The sequence below is a fragment of the Lonchura striata genome, chromosome 14, assembly GCF_050655825.1.
Source record: "Lonchura striata isolate lonStrDom1 chromosome 14, ASM5065582v1, whole genome shotgun sequence".
Lineage (NCBI taxonomy): Eukaryota > Metazoa > Chordata > Aves > Passeriformes > Estrildidae > Lonchura > Lonchura striata.
In genome coordinates this window covers 2573146-2590378 of record NC_140716.1, presented here as the reverse complement: position 1 = coordinate 2590378, position 17233 = coordinate 2573146, and the positions used below count along the sequence as shown (strand labels likewise).

Genomic DNA, 17233 nt, shown 5'->3' with positions numbered 1-17233 from the left:
TCGCGGCCGCCCCCCGGGCCAATCAGCGCCGCGCGGGGCGGGGCGGGGCGGGGCTGCCGCTGCCGGTTAACGGCGCCGGTGGGCGCGCGCGGGGGGGCGGGGCCGGGCCGCGCGCTCTGTCCGTGCGTGCGCGCGGGGGGCGGGGCCGGCGGCGGCGCGTGCGCGGCGGGGCGCGGGGCGGCCCCGCGGCGATCCGGGATGTCGGGCCGGCTCCTGGTGACGTAGCGGGAAGGGCCGCGCCAGACCCCCGCCCGCCGCCGTCCCCCGGCACGGCACGGGACCCCCCGCACCTCCTCCGGTTGACCCCCGCCATGGGCAGAGCCGCGGCGGTGGGAACGGGCAGGACGTCCGGCTCCGCCGCTGGGAATGTGCCAGGCCCTGCCGCCGCGTGAGCACCGGCACCGGCAACGTTGTCCGCGCCCGCCCCGGGCCAAGCCGTGAGTGTGGCGTCCGCCGGGCCGCCCCAGCCCCGGGAGGGAGAGGGCGGGAGCGGGGTCCGAGGAGCGGGGGGGGGGCGGGAGAGGGGCTGGTGCGGTACCGGCATCCCGTGCTCACCTGCCCGTCCTGCGGGGCTCTCTCTCCCGGCAGGGCGGCGGGTGCCATGAGCAGCAGCTGCGCGTCCCCCGCCGCCGCCCGCCGCCGCCTGCAGCGCCGGGATCGATAGAGGCGGGGGCTGCGGACGCGCCATGGCCGGCAGCGGCTACACGGACCTGCGGGAGAAGCTCAAGTCCATGATGCCCTACCGGGACGGCCACAAAGGCGGCGGCGGCGGCGGCAGCGGCGGCCTCCCGCGGGAGCCCCCCGAAGCGCCGTACGACCGCAAGCGGCGGCACCAGGAGGACTCCGGCTCCGAGCCCAGCGACTACGAGGAGCAGAAGGAGGAGGAGGAAGCTCGGAAAGTGAAGAGCGGCATCCGCCAGCTTCGCCTCTTCAGCGCCGAGGAGTGCGCCAAGATCGAGGCGCGCATCGAGGACGTGGTGTCCCGGGCGGAGAAGGGGCTCTACAAGGAGCACACGGTGGACCGGGCGCCGCTGCGGAACAAGTATTTTTTCGGGGAAGGTTACACCTACGGGTCTCAGCTGCAGCGGCGAGGCCCCGGCCAGGAGCGCCTGTACCCGCGGGGGGAGGTGGACGCCATCCCCGAGTGGGTGCACGACCTGGTGATCAGGAAGCTGGTGGAGCACCGGGTGATCCCCGAGGGCTTTGTGAACAGTGCCGTCATCAACGACTACCAGCCGGGGGGCTGCATTGTCTCCCACGTGGACCCCATCCATATCTTTGAGAGGCCCATCGTCTCCGTGTCCTTCTTCAGCGACTCGGCGCTCTGCTTCGGGTGTAAATTCCAGTTCAAACCCATCAGGGTCTCGGAGCCCGTTCTCTTCCTGCCCGTGAAGAGGGGGAGCGTCACGGTGCTCAGGTAACTGCCCGCGTTGCCGAGGCTCCGGTTGTGTAACGCGGATCACGAGGCGCACGGATGCGCGCCCCGACGGCGCCTCGGGCTCCATCTCCCTCGCCTCTAGGAGCTCAGGGCTTCGCTGTGGTGGAAGGGGTGAAGCAGGGATTTTGGGGAGGTGGGAGGGTGTCCTGCCGCCGTCGTGGGTGCCTTTTCCACGGGGCTTGAGGCGAGTGCTGGTGGGAGCGTGCTAGCAGAGCTGAGTTAGGCGTTGAGTCCCCGTAAATGGTTAAAACAACACGTTCAGACACAAAATGGATCCTTTGCCCAAGAGTGGTCAGAGCGGAGCAGCTGGTAGGGACGGGGCTCCTGGGGTCTATTCTTAGCTTCTCTGACCTGACCTTAATCGTGGAGAGAAGGTGTGAATGGCCTCGTCTTCCCAGTCTGTGAACTGGGAATGCTGAACCCTCCCCTGCCCGGTGACGATGGGGACACCAGAGTGCAGAGCCCCGCGTGATTGTCACTTGGAAGTGCAGCGGGTCACGGGCACAGGAAGGGACTTTCTGTGTGTTGAGGAAGAGCCCTGGAAGGTGGAATGACCTGCCCAAGGTCACGCAGCTGGCCGGCAGTAAAGCTGGGATTGGCACGGGGAAATGCCTGCTTCCTAATCCCACTGCCTCCCGGTACGGGCTGGGACGGGGAGCAGGCAGGTGAGGGGACAGGCAGGTGAGGCCAGGAAGGGCTGGAGCACAGGAATTCTGCTGGTGTCCAGCTCCTGGGGAGGGCAGCTCGAAGCTGCCGGTCCCTGGTGTCGCTGAAGGTCAGAGTGCTCCCTCCCTGCCAGGAGCAGGGATCACCAGGGCTCTGCCAGCAGTGCTACCAGCTCTATCCTCGTTTCTGGGGTGGTTTTTTTGGACTGGTGAAGGTCCAGGCTGGTTTTCCGGGCTCCCAGGCTGTAATACAATCCCTTGCTTTGGCTTGTAAATTGATCGCTGCAGGGTTCAGGAAGGAATTTTTTTCCCCCCACAAACACACGGCCTCCTTGACTGGGGCATCAATAATAAATGCTGAGATCTCACGTCGCTTTTATCTCGGAAAAGCTGCACAAACATTAACTAATCCTTGCCGTACCCCGGTGTTAGGTAACTTGTGTGGATTAGCCGGGGATGAGGGAGGCTGCAGAGGGAGTCGGGAATGGCGCTGAGGATATTTTCCCGTTCTCTGGTGGTTCGACAGGGCTCGGGGGGCAGAGGTCAGGGTGATTTTGTGAAATGGGACCCAAGGGGACCCATCCTGCTCTGTATCTTTTTACTGCAGAGCAAGCTCCATCCCCAGGGATGGACTGCTGGGTGTGAGGCAGCTGCTCTGCTCCCTGACTTCTCTAAGAGACCAGGAGGGAAACTTTCTACCCTAATTTTCCTGCTGCTGATGCGAACCCCTCTGCTGTCTTTCCTCATCAGGCCTGGATAAATAGTTGTCCTTCCTTTTACAGCCAGAGGCCTTCTTTTCTAAAGACAGTGAGAGTTTTATCCTGCTCAGAAGCATTCTGGCAGAGCTGCTAATGCAGGGTCAGCCTCAAGTCTTGCAGTCAAAGCCTCTTGAAAAACTCCGGAGGAGGATCTGCAGTGGAGGATGGTGGGAGGAAGGAGAGATGCTTTCTCTTCTCCAGGACCAAAGAGTTATCCAGACCCTTGCTCTTCCTTCAAAACTGCTGGGAAGAGGCTGCTGGCTCAGGGCTCATGGAATTGGAGTGAGGTGTCTCCCAGGGGTGTTTGGATTGTTGGCCAGTGTCACTCAGGTGCTGTAATCAGTTTGTTTATGTGGCTGAAGCAATCCTACAAACCAGATGAAGATATCTGAGATATCTTTTCCCTCTAAATCCAACGGTCAGATGTTCTGCCTTCCAGCAAGTAATAGACTTTAAAACAGGGATTATTTCAAATTTGGTACGGCAGTTAGCACGTACTTTACACTCACTTAGCAGAGATTCTGCCAGAGAGACTGTTCTGTGTTGATAGGATTCTGTCTGGAATCAATTTCTTGCCTCACAGCAGCTCTCCTGGTCTCCCATCTAGCCCCAAAAATCAGGAGGAGTAGAAGTGCAGACCGTGCTCAGGGGTGTGGCACCAAATCCAGCCCTTGGTCATGACTAAGTCAACTCCCCAAACTTGGCATTTTCTCCTCTGGCTAAACAGCTGCTGGAGGCAGTTGCCCTGGAGATGGGGAACGGGCACAGATAGAGGTGGCATGCCTGTAATGTCTGGGATTCAAACCCTGCTGGGTCAGTGGCTGCTCCTGGCCTGCTGCCCTTCCAGGGAAGCTGTGTGTGTTTGGGGAAGTCCTGAGGATCTAAAGGAAGGTGTTGAATCCCTCTCTTTGACCCCACAGCACTCTCACACTGGCCCCAGATTGCTCCTGTTCCATTCCCGCTCCAAATTTCACAGCTGCTGACCCAGTAGGGATTTTGCAGTTTCCCTCTCTTGACTTTGTTTGCCTGCCCTGAAGCAGGATGTGGTGTTTGCCAACACTGGACCTGCCTCAGACTCCTTGGAAAGTGTTCAGAACTCAAATGCCAGGTGAGGTGGAACAAGATTCACGTGGCTGGGCTGTGCCACTCTGCCAGAAGGCAAAGGCTGAGCCACCCCGTGACCTGCTGATGAGCCCTTCCCTCTTCCAGCAAGGCCCTTCCTCCTCTCCTTTCACATCTGCAGGGAAGATTTGCTCTTGTAGCTTTTGTGATCTAGAAAATGACCTCCTCCAGTCCCCTCTTGTCCTGCAGCCCTGGGAAGCAGGTTTGTCCCAGTGGCAGCCAGGCCATGAGGAAGCATCAGCTCCCTGGGAGGGGCTGCTGACCTCACCACGTTTGTGGGTTTTTCTTATTTTAACAACAATTTGGTGAGCATCAATCGATAGAAGCAGCGAGGGGGAGAGGGAGGAATTTGCCTTTTCATCTGGGGAACGTGTGCTTTGAGAATGCTTGGGCTGGGAAAAAGGAAGGGAACAGGGGATGTGTGGAGCCACCTGGGATGGGGGGTTCCAGGTGGATCCCTGTCCTGCAGCTGCTGTCACAGGAAGCAAATCTCAGCACTGAAACTGCCAGGTATGTTGTGTGAGCTTTGGAAAGAGTGCAGCTGCAGCTGGAGGAACGAAAGGCACAGGTAACATTTCCCAAATTCCCAGAGCTTGTGCCATACAGGCTTCCCTCCCACAGCTGGAGAGTGCTCCAGGTCATCTCCTGGCTGTTTGTAGTGGCAGGGGAGTGCTGTGATGTGTGTCCCTCCTGTTGTCTCGAGGCGTGCCTGATGGAGGCACAGTCAGAGCAGGCTGGAGTCGCTGGAGGATGAACCTCCTTCCTTCCCAGCTGGAGGAATCTCTCTGCAGCTGTCTGCTCCAAAATAGCCTGATCCCTCAGAACAGGCTGTTGGTGCAGAGGAAGTTCCACATGTGCCAGTGGTGATGAGGCAGAGATTTGTTCAAGCTTTTCTTGTTAGAGTCTGTAGAACTTCAAGGCTTCCTTTCTGGTGATGTTTGCACAAAAATATCCACTTTTATCTCTGTGTGAATCAATTCTGGCTCAGCAGCGGCTCTTCCGGATGGAAAAATACTCAGGGAAGGGTTGGGGGTGTAAGGTTTGACAGGTTAGTTTGGAATTGGGGTCTGGTTTTGGGGTAGTGTGTAGAAAACATCAGCACTTGCCCATGTTCTTCTGGAAAACACTCTGGGATGGAAATGTCATGCTCGAGTGTTCTCATGGGCAGGAATTTATAATTTTCCTTTCTAGGTTTTATTGAGTTTATTCTCTGGGCAAGAAATCTGTGCATAGACCCTTGATATCATTATGGGTGTTTTCCTTCAGGGTCTGCCCCTTCACCCATCCTCAGGGCTTGCAGGACTGGGCAGTGGGTGAGAAGTTCATGCTGGCACGAGGCAGCAAGAGTATGACAACCAAATAATCCTTTTCTTTAATTTCTCTGCCTGTGCAGAGGCACTCCATCACTATATATGATACAGTGCAGAGTTTTCCACACCAGTTTGGCACTCAGGCCAGACTGGTGTGTCCCCCTTGTGGTTTCAGACCGGAGTGGTGGGGCTGGTTTTTGATGTTGCTCATGTGGATCTGGGACCACAAACTTCCTGGTGCCCCTCTGGAAGTGATCTGGGGAAGGAGTGAAAAGAAGTGTCCAGGCTGATACCTCGTGATGGAGAGTGCAGATCTGGAAGCAGACCTTTCCCTGGTGCTCAGGGTGCTGCTGAGGATGCTGAGTGGAATGTTAATGTGGGTGATATTCATGAATTCACTGGAGCTTGACACAGAGATTCCAGGAACGTAATAGAGCATCATCATAAGGCCCTTGTCCGTGTTCTGCAATGCCTGGAGCATGGTGGGGATGGACACCACCCCTGCTTCAACTGGGCAGGCCTTGGACTTTCAGCTCTCCTCGCAGAGCAGTAAATCTGTGTGTGAGGAGGTGTTTCTGGGTGAGTGGGTGGGTTATCTAAGCAGATCAAGGAAACCTGGTCCTGTCCCTGGAGAGGACTTGTGTGTGTGAGCTCTGTTCTCTGCTCAGGGTGTCCTGAATAACCTGCCAGCCCCTGCCCCTGGTGTGCCAGCCTTGTGGGGACACTGAGCCTGGTGATTCCTGTGTGCAAGCTTGAGCAGCCTTCACCCAAGTGCCTCCCAAGGTGTTCCTGCCCTTGTTGGGTGTTTCAGGAAGCTCTGAAGGTGCTCAGCTTCTCTTTTGCCCGCAGTGGACTCCAGAAGGCTCTGGGTGAGCTGACACTCTCCAAATGGCAGGTAGAGGGCAGGCCCCACCGCGGGACCTGCTGCCTCTCAGCCCTGCAGTCGCTGGGCTGTGCTCCCAGCATGGTTTGTGTGTCAGAGCAGCTGTGGTGGCCGCTCTGCAGGGACCCACCGTGACCTCACCTGCTCTGCTGGGCACAGGAACCCAGCTAGAAACAGAAGAAGCCATCAGGAAATGCTCCAGGGTGTTGTGGGAAGCTGGGGCTGGCTGTGGCTTCTCTCCAGCCTGCTGAAAATGTGGAGTATCTGGAGTCATGTCACACAGTGAAACACTTCTGACAACAGCTACTGCTTGAGCCTGGGCTTTTCCTCAGACCAGGGAGCTGTTTCACCCTGTTATAGGAAGGTTTTAGAGGAGTCCAGCTTGCTTTGCAGGTCTGAATTTGTAGGTTAACCCATGAGCAGTGGGTTAGGGCTGGTGATGTTCTTGTGGTGGCTGAGGATGTGCTGTGTGATGGGGAGGGTGATGAGGTGTCTGTGCTCAGGGAGAAGGGGTGAGAGGCTCAGCTCTTACCATGACTGCACCCCTCTGTGACTAAAAAACCTCCTTGATGTGTTTCATGTTTGGGTCTGGGTGTGCTGCACATCTGAGCTATGAGAGATGACATTTTCTCATAGGCATGTTTGAGATGATGCTTTGGAGGAATGTGCTCATTTTTTACCCCTGTTGCTTTCTGATTTCTTCATAAATTAATTGTCTGAATCTATAATTCTACATTTCTACATGTTTTATTCACAGTGCTGGAGCAAGTGGCAGTTTCCTTCGGGGTATGCTGAAAAACTGAGTCATGAAACCCCCCAAAACCCCCTGACTGTCCTCATCCTTACCTGATGTTTGTTCCTGCCTGCAAGTCTAGCTCCTGTGTGCCTGGGGGGTGGTGTTTGGGGGTGGAATTCCTGGTGGAAGTTAGGAAGTACTGACCAAACTGAGTTTTGAGGCTGGAAACCACTTTCTGCTTCTGCCTGGCATGTCCCTGATGGTGGCTTTTTGTTTCTGTTGTCAGTGGGTATGCGGCCGATGAAATCACACACTGCATTCGACCACAGGACATCAAGGAGAGGAGAGCTGTCATCATCCTCCGAAAGTAAGTGTTGAAGCCCTCCAGACAGCAAGATAAACGTGGATGTGGTGTCATGATGCTTAAACACTTGAGAATTGTGTTGCTTGTTAATTTGCTGGCTTGATCTTACACCTTGATTAGGTGTCACTCTGACACTTGTTGATGTCTTGCTGTACCCGGCAGTGGAAGTGGCTGGAGCCTGTTCCTGCAGGGTTAATCACTTCTTGGCTCTGTGCAGCAGCACTTTGTTGTCATGTCTGGGGTTGCAAACCCTTCTGGTGCCCAAACTGACTTTCTTTCCCTTGGCTGCCCAGCTCCAAACACCTGGGTATCAAACTCCTGTTTTGGGCTGTGTGTACAGGTGTTTGGGTGTGTGATACCCATGTGTGAGTTACCTGGATGGTCTTTTGAGGCTGATACTTGTGATGAAGAATGTCCTATGGAGCAGAGAAGGTTTTCTTGGTGTCATGGCTTTGGTTTCCTGGGGAGAGAGGAAGACACTGGCTTTGGAGGGAAACACATAGTTCAGTGCTCATTACAGAGCTTGTCCTTTGAGTCTGTGTTGGGAAGCCAAGCTCCATAAGCAGTTTTAGAAAGGGGCTTCCTGTTCTAGAAGAGCACTCCTGATGGCATTTCATCAATCAGTGCTTGTTCCTAAAGCTCTTAAGAAAATGTGAGAGAAAGTAAACTAAGCCCACCCCAAAGTCCCTTGGTAAAACCTTCTTTTCTGCCTAGAAATGTCCTATCTTATCAGTTCTTCTACTAGGAGACCAAAAAATGTGACCGCCACACATTGACCCCTGCTGACTGTGCCTTGGAAGGTGTTAGCAGTAATTCTACTGTCAAGAAGAGTCTTTATAAATGAAAATACACATTTTGAGTCCTGTAAACCCAGCCAGAAACGTGGGCATTGGTGGCAGGGCTGTGGTTGTGGCCCAGGCTGGCATAAGGCTCACAGGCAAGCGGTCTGGATCCAGACTGGATGAGCTTTTGGATGGCTTACTTGATTTCAAAACAAGTCTGGCAACATTATGAGGATATGGCACAAAGCCAGTGGAGTGGAGTTGGACATCTGGTTAGAGAAACTCATGGAATGAAGGCAGGAAAAACAGCAGCCCTGAGGCATTAGCCAAGCAAAATCAGCCCAGACCCAGGGAGGCAGGATGAGATGTGGCAGGAGATAGAGAGGGATGAAAGGCAGGCTGTAGCCAAACCAGCCCACAGCTGGGTATGGCCACGTGAGGTTTGGGGCGAGAGGCTGTGATAAGAACTTCCAGCTGTTGTGTTCGTGGTGTTGGAGCAGCCAGGGAAAAGCAGCACAAATGCTGACAAGGAGGCATCTCCAAGTCTTGTAGCTGCTTTGGTTGGACTTTGAGAAAGAGAAGCTACTTGTCTAAGTTGTGGAGCAGTTTTCTGGAAAAGACAGAGTCAGATAAATAAGCTAAAGCTGCCCAAACTGGTGCAGATATCCAGTGTACCTGTTTAAACTGGCTCTGCCTCTTCCTTTCTCCAGCTTTGGTAAGTTGAGGGTGTTGGATTGTTCCAGTCAAGCCTGGCTGCCCTCAAAGTGCATCTGGGAAAGAAGGGACCTTAAACCTTGGCCTTGTTTCCAGCCCCTGCCATGGGCAAGGACACCTTCCACTAGATCAGAGCCCCGTCCGACGTGTACTTCTCTGGGCAAGCTCTATGAGTAAAGGATTTCTTTCTAATATCCAATCTAAATCTTCCCTCTTTTAGTTTAACAATGGTCCCTCTTGTCTTATGACCATCTCCCAACATAAAAAGTTGTTCTCTGTGTTTTTTATAAGCCCTCTTTAAGTCCTGGGAGGAGCAGTGAGGTCTCCCCAGTTGTACCCAGCTGACGTGGTGCAGGGACAGAACCTGGAGCTCTGCTGGCTTTGTTTGCTCATCCACCCTGCTTTTTGGGCCCTTATTTGCTTCCTGTCAGAGCAGAAGTGTCTCTGCCCATCAGACAGTGAGGGCTGACCCAACAGACAGACCAGACGAAACCACACCAGCATTTTTCTCTTGAGCAAAGCAGAAACCCCCTGGCAATTATTTCTGCGTAGCTTTCGCAGCCGTGGCGAATCCGTGCCGATGTTTGCCAAAGGCTGGGCTGTGATTGCTGCCAAGTAGAGCTTATTAATTGCTGCTTATCCCCAGCCAGGGCGGCCACCTCCGCGTGTCCCCTGCGTGTCCCTGCGCGCAGCGGGGCCGCCGTGCCCTCCGCTTGTGCCGCACTGTGGATCGCCGTTCCCATCCCCGGATCATGCGGCTGCCTGGAACAGGGTGTTGTGCAACCAGGAAAGCAGCACTTCCCCTGGTGGCCTGCGAGCACGAGAGCAGCCAGCGGCCTCTTCCTCTTCATTTTGGTGAGGAGCAGCCCTGAGCTCTCCGGATCGCATCAGTTGGATCATCCCGGTTGGAGCTGGGATGTTCGGCTCTGAATTCCCCAACGTTTAAGTCTGGCTCTGCTCTTGCTTTTGCTCTGAGTGTGTTTTCGCTGACAGCAGCAGGAGAACAAAGCTCTGGGAGCTGGAGGAGCAGTGGGGTTTTGCAGGATTCTCCAGAGCAGTGTGGTTACCGAGCAGGTCATAAACATTTCAGTGCTCTGTGTTTCCTCTGTATTGGATCGCAGGGCTGCCGGGAGCCAGCAGGGTTTGGAAGTGCTTTGAGCCAGGGCAGGGGAGGAATGGTGCTCTCAATTTATGAGATGCTGGTAGAGGTAACGTGGGAGGTGGGTAAAGCAATTTTAGAGGCTTTTGCTGCCATTCTGCTTTCATTCTCATAAGTAGAGTTCATTTGAAGGTATGCTGTTCTTAATTTTAGTGTCACCTCTCCTTGTACCTGGCCAGAGGCAGCAAGGCTGGTGTTCCCTTGCTCTTGCAGTGTATTGTGTGTTGATTTGTTTGAACTGCAGCCCTGAGGTTGCTGTTGTATTTGAGAGGTATTTAAACCACGTCCCTTGTCACGGGCAGGATCTGCAAGGCCTTTGGAGTTTGGGCTGGACTGGGTCCAGCCCTGGAGCTGAGAACAACTCAGGGTGACAGCGTGGACTAGCACAGGCTCCAGCCTGGCAGCTGCCCGTGGAAGCGTTCCTCATTTCTGGCATGCTGGGCAAACTCAGGCTGCCATGCCCAGCTTTGCCTGTGCCAGACTGGCATCACCCTGATTAGCTGAAGAGGCTCTCCCTGATGGCAGAGAGAAGCTTTGGCAACTGGATGTGTTTCCTAATGGAAGTTTAGATTTGGATTCTCCTGTGGAAACCTCCTTCAGGAACTAAAGTTCAGCGCAGGAGAGCAAGTAGTGGTTCTCCCCCTTCATTTTTGCATGGCTACAGTCCTGTGACAGTTCTCCTTTGGGATGAGCTGTGCTTGCTCTCCAGCATAGCTGCTGGAAGGGATTTAGTGCAGCTTCTGTTTGCTACGCCTTCTCCTGACTCGTACTTCAACTCTTGCACCTGGCAGTCAAGCTGAGGAACACCTGACCCCGGGAGATCCGTGGGCAGGAGGGAGTTTCCAGGTGGAAGCAGTTATTACTGTTGCAGGTGATGATGCTTTTGCAGGGCATCTCCCACCCAGGTGGCTTAACTGGAGCTGTGAGTTATTGCCAAGTGATTTCATGGGATTTCACAGCTGCTCCAGCACCTCTGCTCCTTATCCCAGAGCTGGGGTTGCAGTGAGCTCGGTGCTTTTTGCATTCACCTCATGACTGCGTGTCCCTAAGCCAAGGCAGGATAAAGGACAATGGCTTCAAAGTGACAGAGAATATGTTTAAATTAGATGTAAAGAAAGAATCCTTTCCTGTGAGGGTGCTGAGGCCCTGGCACAGGTTGCCCAGAGAAGTTGAAGCTGTCCCATCCTTGAAAGTGTCCAGGGCCAGGGTGAGCAGGGCTTGGAGCAGTCTGGTCTAGTGGAAGGTGTTCCTGCCTGGGGCAGGGGTTTGGAAATGAGAAGATCTTCAAGGTCCCTTCCAACTTAAACCATTCTGTGATTCTGTGAAGCTTCTAGTACCACAAAGCTGCAGCTTGTTGTGCTGTGGAATGGGGTATTCCTGCCCCTCCTCCTGAGCTGTGTGTGGTTGGGGTGGAGGGTTCTGCTGTGATTCTGTAGAAACTCTTTGCAAATTCTCTTCTCTTTCAATATTTGCAGAACAAGACTAGATGCACCTCGATTGGAAACAAAATCCCTGAGTAGCTCTGTGTTGCCACCAGGTTATAACTCTGACCGCCTGTCGGGAAGCAACCGGGACCAGATCCTGAAACCAAAGCGGTCCCATCGCAAAGCAGATCCTGATGCTGCCCACAGGTAGGATCATCCCTCCTAAGAGCCATGTCTGGGATGTTATCTCTGTGCATAGCTGAGGTCCCTGGCCTCAGAACATATTTTAAACCATTCTGATTTGCACCTGCCAGGTGCTGTTTGCAATGCCCAGATCTGTTTTATCAGAATGAGCTCTTTAAGTGTTCCTCCCAGACTTGTGGAGGCTGAGCTCTGGCTGTAAGCAGCTTACATTGTTTATCCTGTGAGTGGCATAATGAAGAAGCAATAGATTTGGCTGGCTTTTGATAATGCAGTTGTTCAGAACAATAGTTTCCCTGCAGCTAATCATTTCTGACCTCTATTGCCAAGCAACCTGTGCAGCTGCGTTAAGCTATATTATGAAAGCAGTCCTGGGAGGGAACGTGAGGGTTTGCTATCTGGGAAAGGTTAAGGACTTCTTGGGAAGCTTCTCAGGCCTGTTTTGATTCCAGAGCTCTGTGTGTGTATTTTTGTGTGAGAAACCAGACCGTGTGGACGTTTAAGGCTGACCTTCAGGGAAGCTCCTTGCTGAGGTTTCAGACAAGCTTGAGCTCTGCAGCAAGGCTTCCCTTAAACACCTCGGTGTGAGCACACTGATGGCTGTGAGTGACAGCCAATCTGCTAGCTGTCCTGCATATTCCAATTCAGCATCCAGATGGCATTTTTTTGCACAATGGGTACAACCCAAAATTTGACTTGGTCGCAGGGCTTGGCTGCCATGCAGTCCCAGCCCTGTTTGAACCTGTCCTGGAGGGAGGAGGGTGGGGATGGTTTGTTTGTGAGCAGTGTTCATTCACCTGGACGCAGGCTGGGAGATGGATGAAGATCTGAGGCTGGGCTGCAGATGCAGCTTCCCTGGGAGCACGCAGAGGGCCGGTGTCCGATTAGAGGAGCGATCATGCGGGACAAATGTGCACATCCCTCAGAGCTGTTTTTCAGCCTGATGTGACCTTATCAGCCTGTGGGGGATGGCTTGCATAGTCTCCTGCAGCAGATGGGTGTGAAAAACATGTTTTTCTCTTTCTCTGGCCCCAGAGACTCCAGTAGAACAGGTAATTCTCATGGATATCATAGTGGGATGTCCCAGGAGCCACTCAGATAAAGTAAATGGTGTGTGCAGCCCACCAACCTAGTCCTGCTAGAAAGTGATCAGAGGCTACTCTGCAGAAATAACAATTGCACTGTGTTAATATTTGAGAGGACAAAGGATTTTGGAGCTGTGTTGTGTCATCCTGCACCATAAGGAGCTCAGCTCTGTGTTCTAAATTCTGCTGCAGTAGAGACAGACCCCTCTGCCCAAGGGATTTTTCTTGGGGTCTTTTTTGATTTTTCTTGCAAGTAAAAAAAAAAGAGGTTGACTGGAAGTGTTACTGGTCAAGGTAAAGGCCAAAGCTTGCCTTGGGAAGGAACTGGACCATCATAGCAAAGTTCTCGGCTTCCCTAGGGAGGTGCAACTTGGTGATCTATTCCTGCTCTGCCAAGGAATAGATGGCAGAGCAGGAACAGATCACCAAGCACTTTCCCAGCACTGAGTAGTTCTGGGAAAGCAGTGGGAAAATGGGCAGAGCTATCATGGCAGGTTAGCTGCAGATAGTGTCCAGGAGGAATCCTGGATCCCATCGTGGTGTGCTCTCACTCCTGTTGTCTCCCTCTCCGCAGGCCACGGATTCTAGAAATGGATAAGGAGGAGAACAGGCGTTCAGTCCTCTTACCAAAACATAGGAGACGGAGCAACTTCAGCTCTGAGAACTATTGGCGAAGGTCTTACGAGTACACGGAGGACTGTGAGGAGGAGGAGGAGGACGGCAGCCCCGCCAGGAAAGTGAAAATGAGGCGACACTGAGGATTGCACTTCCCAGGCTCGTGGAGCTGATGAGATTGGCCTCCAGTCTGTGAAAACTTTCTCCTCCCTCTGGCTATCTTCCATCTAGCTTCAGTTTTGGTTTTTCCTTTCAGGCTGAAGAGTAAACAGGAAGGATTTGGTTTTATGAATGGAGGAATGCTGAGACATACGTGAGGATGGAACATGTCCAGTGCACGCGGTGTCCTGAGTCATGGGTCAAGTGGGCATCTCTCCCTTAGGAAGCAGATAAAGTTGTGCCAGGTTGTTTGTTGGGATTTCTTTTGAAAACACCAAAAAGTTTAACTGTTTCATTGCGCAAGATTCAAGAATTGTATTTTTGTTTCGGTTTTCAGTTGGTTTTTTTCTTTTTTTTTTTTTGTTTTGCTTTAACACTTTCCCTTTCCAAATGTTCTAGATATGATGTTTGACCCCAGGAGCTGAAATCCTGTGGTGGGCTCATATTCCTTGTTTCACCAAAGGGCTCCTTGGTCTTTTTCACCTGGTGGTTGTTGGGTCTCTTTTAAGGGTGCCCTGCAGTAACTGGAAGTTTGAAGCTTTGCAGACCCCTCTTGCTGCAACCGATTTCAAAGGGTTTAGGACATTTTTGTTGCACTTTAGTGTTTTAAATGCCGTAGGTTTCCTTTCCAGACCCTTTTCCCAAGCCAGCATGGGCTTGCAGCCCTGTGTCCCTGCGCTGCCCTCTCCAAGAAGAATGTACTAGAGCTCTGGTTTCTCAGTGCTGGTCTGACTGGGGCTGTGCTGGAGAAGGAAGGAAACGTGGCTCAGCGTTGTCCTGAGATCCATATTGGAATCTCAGGGCTGCCAGGTGAGGGATCACACTGAGCACATGCTGCTTCCCAGAGCTGGGGATAGCAAAGAGGAGTAGGAGACGCTGTGCTTGTGAGGGCCCGTGCCTTGGGACCCCCGAGGAGAGCCCTGCTCCACTGCCCCTTCCAGGTGGAGAGAGCTGAGTTGGTGCAGCATTCCCATCCCAAAGGACTGGCTGCACTCTTGTGGAGCAGCACCAGGAGCTGCTGTGGCCTTGGGGGAGCTGAGCAGCTCTGTCCCCTCCGAGGCTGGCTCTGGGAGCAGGGACGCTGCAGGGCTCGAGTTTGGCCCCAGTTCAGTGCATCCAGCACTGAAATTGCCTGCTTTCTCCTGGCTTATTCCTGCCTGTGTTCCTGGGTTAGGGAGTTTTCTGGTTGCTACAGGAAATGCTGAGAAGAATCAGGCATTCAGCCCCGTGGAGTTGTGATAGAGCATCTGCCATCATCATCCTCTTCTCCCACCTGGTTTGTGTTAGCCCAGACCAAAGCCTTGGTGTTTGCAAAGTTTGGGGCCCAATGCCATATTTAGAGCTGTACTTTTAAGGAAAAACTTCCTCCAGTTGATTCTTTGAACCCAAGTGTTGGCAGTTGTAAGGAGTAGTCTTATTTTTAAATTTTTACTGCTTTGCCCTCCTTCCAATTGTAGTTTTTCTTAGTGTCGTGTCCCCCACACACTTCATGGTCTGCACGCTTGGCAATAAAAAGATGTAATATATTTTGAAACTTGTTTGCTGCTGGCTTGAGGGGCTCCTGGTCTAAAACAACCATCCAGGCATTGTTCCCTGCAGTGCTGATCGAGGACATTTGCTGACATCTGGGTCCCGCTGTCCTTTTCCTTCCCTGCTGATTTTTTTCCTGGTGTTGGGGTTCTGCTCAGGCTGGATCTTGTCACATGAGCTCAGAGGATGTTGCCATCACTTCAGCACAGTGCTGACTGTGGGGGTGTTGGTGAGGTCCCCAGTGCCTGTCTGATTATCTACTGGTTTTCCTGGCACAGCCTCCAAAGGAACGTGTCTTGTCAGTCCAGAGATCCAAAAGTTTGTGCTTCTGCTGCTTGTGAAACCTTGAAAATGCCGTTTTCAGACCACACATAGCATTTGAAGCAGTGTTCCTCACCCTCCCAGCTTTCTGCTGTGAATCCAGGCCAGCTCTTGGCTACAGACCCCCTGTTTTGGGCAGCTTGGCATTCCCCTGACAGCAAAACTGCACGCAGAGAGCAGAGATCCCTTCTCCTCCTGATGGCTTTGTCTTTCTGCATCCATCCTGGCCATGCCCTGTTCCAGTCATGGTGCCAGGCTCTGCTGTAGGCACAGATGGTGACAGAGGTCTCAGCTCTCCCTTCCTGGCTCCCAGTTTTATCCCTGTCTCTCTAATATGGATGCTCTACCCTGGTGTCAACTCAAAATGAAGCTGGAGCAGCTTCCCAGAGCAGAAGTTCTGTGGGATGAGGCGCTGGCTCTGTCTCTGGACATGCTGAGGTCTTGCACCTCTAGCCTGGTCCCAGCCACCAGCTCATCCCAGTCCTTGTGCAGGCTGTGCGTGTGCAAGATTCCTTTCCCAGCTTGTTTTGCTGTTCCTGCATGTCCTGCTCGGGAGCTTTCCCCTCCTTCCCCGTTCCCATCCATGCAGAGTGGCTGGGGGACAGGAGGATCTCCTCCCCAACCACGATCTGCTCTTGGTTTTTAACCTGAACTGGTTGGGGCTTGGCACCTTGGAGAGAGAGGGAGAGCAGGATCCCTCAGGAGAGGAGTCCCCAGCGTGCAGGCAGGGCCATCTTCCCACTTGTACAGACATTTTCTATAGACACGGATGTATATGTGTAGATAACATGGTTTTTTAACTCTTTTGCACTGAACAACATCGGAGTGAAACCTGGATTCAAAACCAGAAGACATTTTTCACACGGATCCAGAGGTCTGGATCCTTCCTGTAACCTGTCTGGTTGAAGCTGTGGCTCAGAATTCCCGGGTTTCACTGTTGGGCTGCACGCAGGCAGGGGTCAGGCTGGTGCCATGGGGCTGGGGCTGAGCAGGGAGTGGGGTGAGCTGGAGTTTGGAGGCAAAACTGCCCTGGGCCAGGCTCATGACAGCCCTGACCCTGCTGGTTTGTTGTGTGTGGTCCAACCTCTCCATCCACCCACAGCGTGTCCGTGCTCAGCCCCAAACTGGGAGCTGCATCCAGTGTGACAATCCGTGTGCCCAGACCAGGAGAAACTGTCTTTGCTAAGGAAGGGGGAGGAAGGTGGGGTTCATCCCTGCTTTTCCATAAAGAACAGGAGGAATTGGGGTTTGTTGCTGGTACCGTATCTTGAGAAGGGTCAGTGGTGGAATTAGCCAAGCCCATGGATCAAAACATCTGCCAGGCTTTGAGGAGAACTCGGAGGGGGAGCAGAGTCTTAGACCCCCACCAGCAGCAAAGAGTCTTTTACCTGCCAAAAGTGTTCCCTTTCCCTGTTGGGAGGAGAAACATTCAGGTGAGAAATGTCTCTGCTCCTTCCCCTGCCCACACTTAGAAGTTTTGGCTGACTTTAATTTTTTGGGTTTTTTTTTAAAAGATTCTAATTTTTTTTTGTTACCAATAAAAATAAAAATTAAAAAAAATAAAAAAGAAAGTGGCAATATTTTTTTCTGTAAGCTTTTCCTAGGAAAAAGCGTGGTTTGTAACAAAGTTGTACAGTTCTGAAGTTTGAGATACGAGAAGTACTGTGTGAAACGCTGTAAATGGAGCAGAGATTATTTTATGTACAGTCTGACGTGGGGGAATCTTTTAATTCCAATTGATTCTTAGGAAGAATTTGGTTCTTCACTGTCAGGGTTTGGAATTTCATGGTTTCATTATTATTTTTTTTTTTCTTGTATAGATTGCTGCATTAATTGAATAAAAGCAGGAAGCATCTCTTGGCCTGGCTGTGTGGTACTGGGGGCTGGGACGTGCCTCGATTCCCCCTGGCAGGAGCGAGGTGGTTTGGAGCAGGGAAATGGCTCTAAATAAAGGGAGTCACCGGCTC

General features: G+C 52.9%; 1 protein-coding gene across 2 annotated transcripts; it reads left to right on the top strand.

Moving 5' to 3' along the window:
- The first annotated feature begins 158 nt into the window (after positions 1 to 158).
- Positions 159 to 17121, top strand: ALKBH5 (alkB homolog 5, RNA demethylase). 2 transcript variants are annotated; one of them, XM_021550040.4, is made up of 5 exons: positions 159 to 437; positions 589 to 1417; positions 7199 to 7279; positions 11407 to 11562; positions 13216 to 17121. In XM_021550040.4, exons 2-5 carry the CDS (start codon positions 687 to 689, stop codon positions 13397 to 13399), a joined length of 1152 nt encoding a protein of 383 aa, XP_021405715.1. In that variant the 5' UTR covers positions 159 to 437; positions 589 to 686; the 3' UTR covers positions 13400 to 17121. The 2 variants fall into 2 exon arrangements, with proteins under 2 accessions (XP_021405715.1, XP_085448237.1); XM_085592111.1 differs by lacking the exon at positions 13216 to 17121 and adding an exon at positions 9419 to 9627 and having other exon boundaries at positions 11407 to 11548.
- Positions 17122 to 17233: the final 112 nt, after the last annotated feature.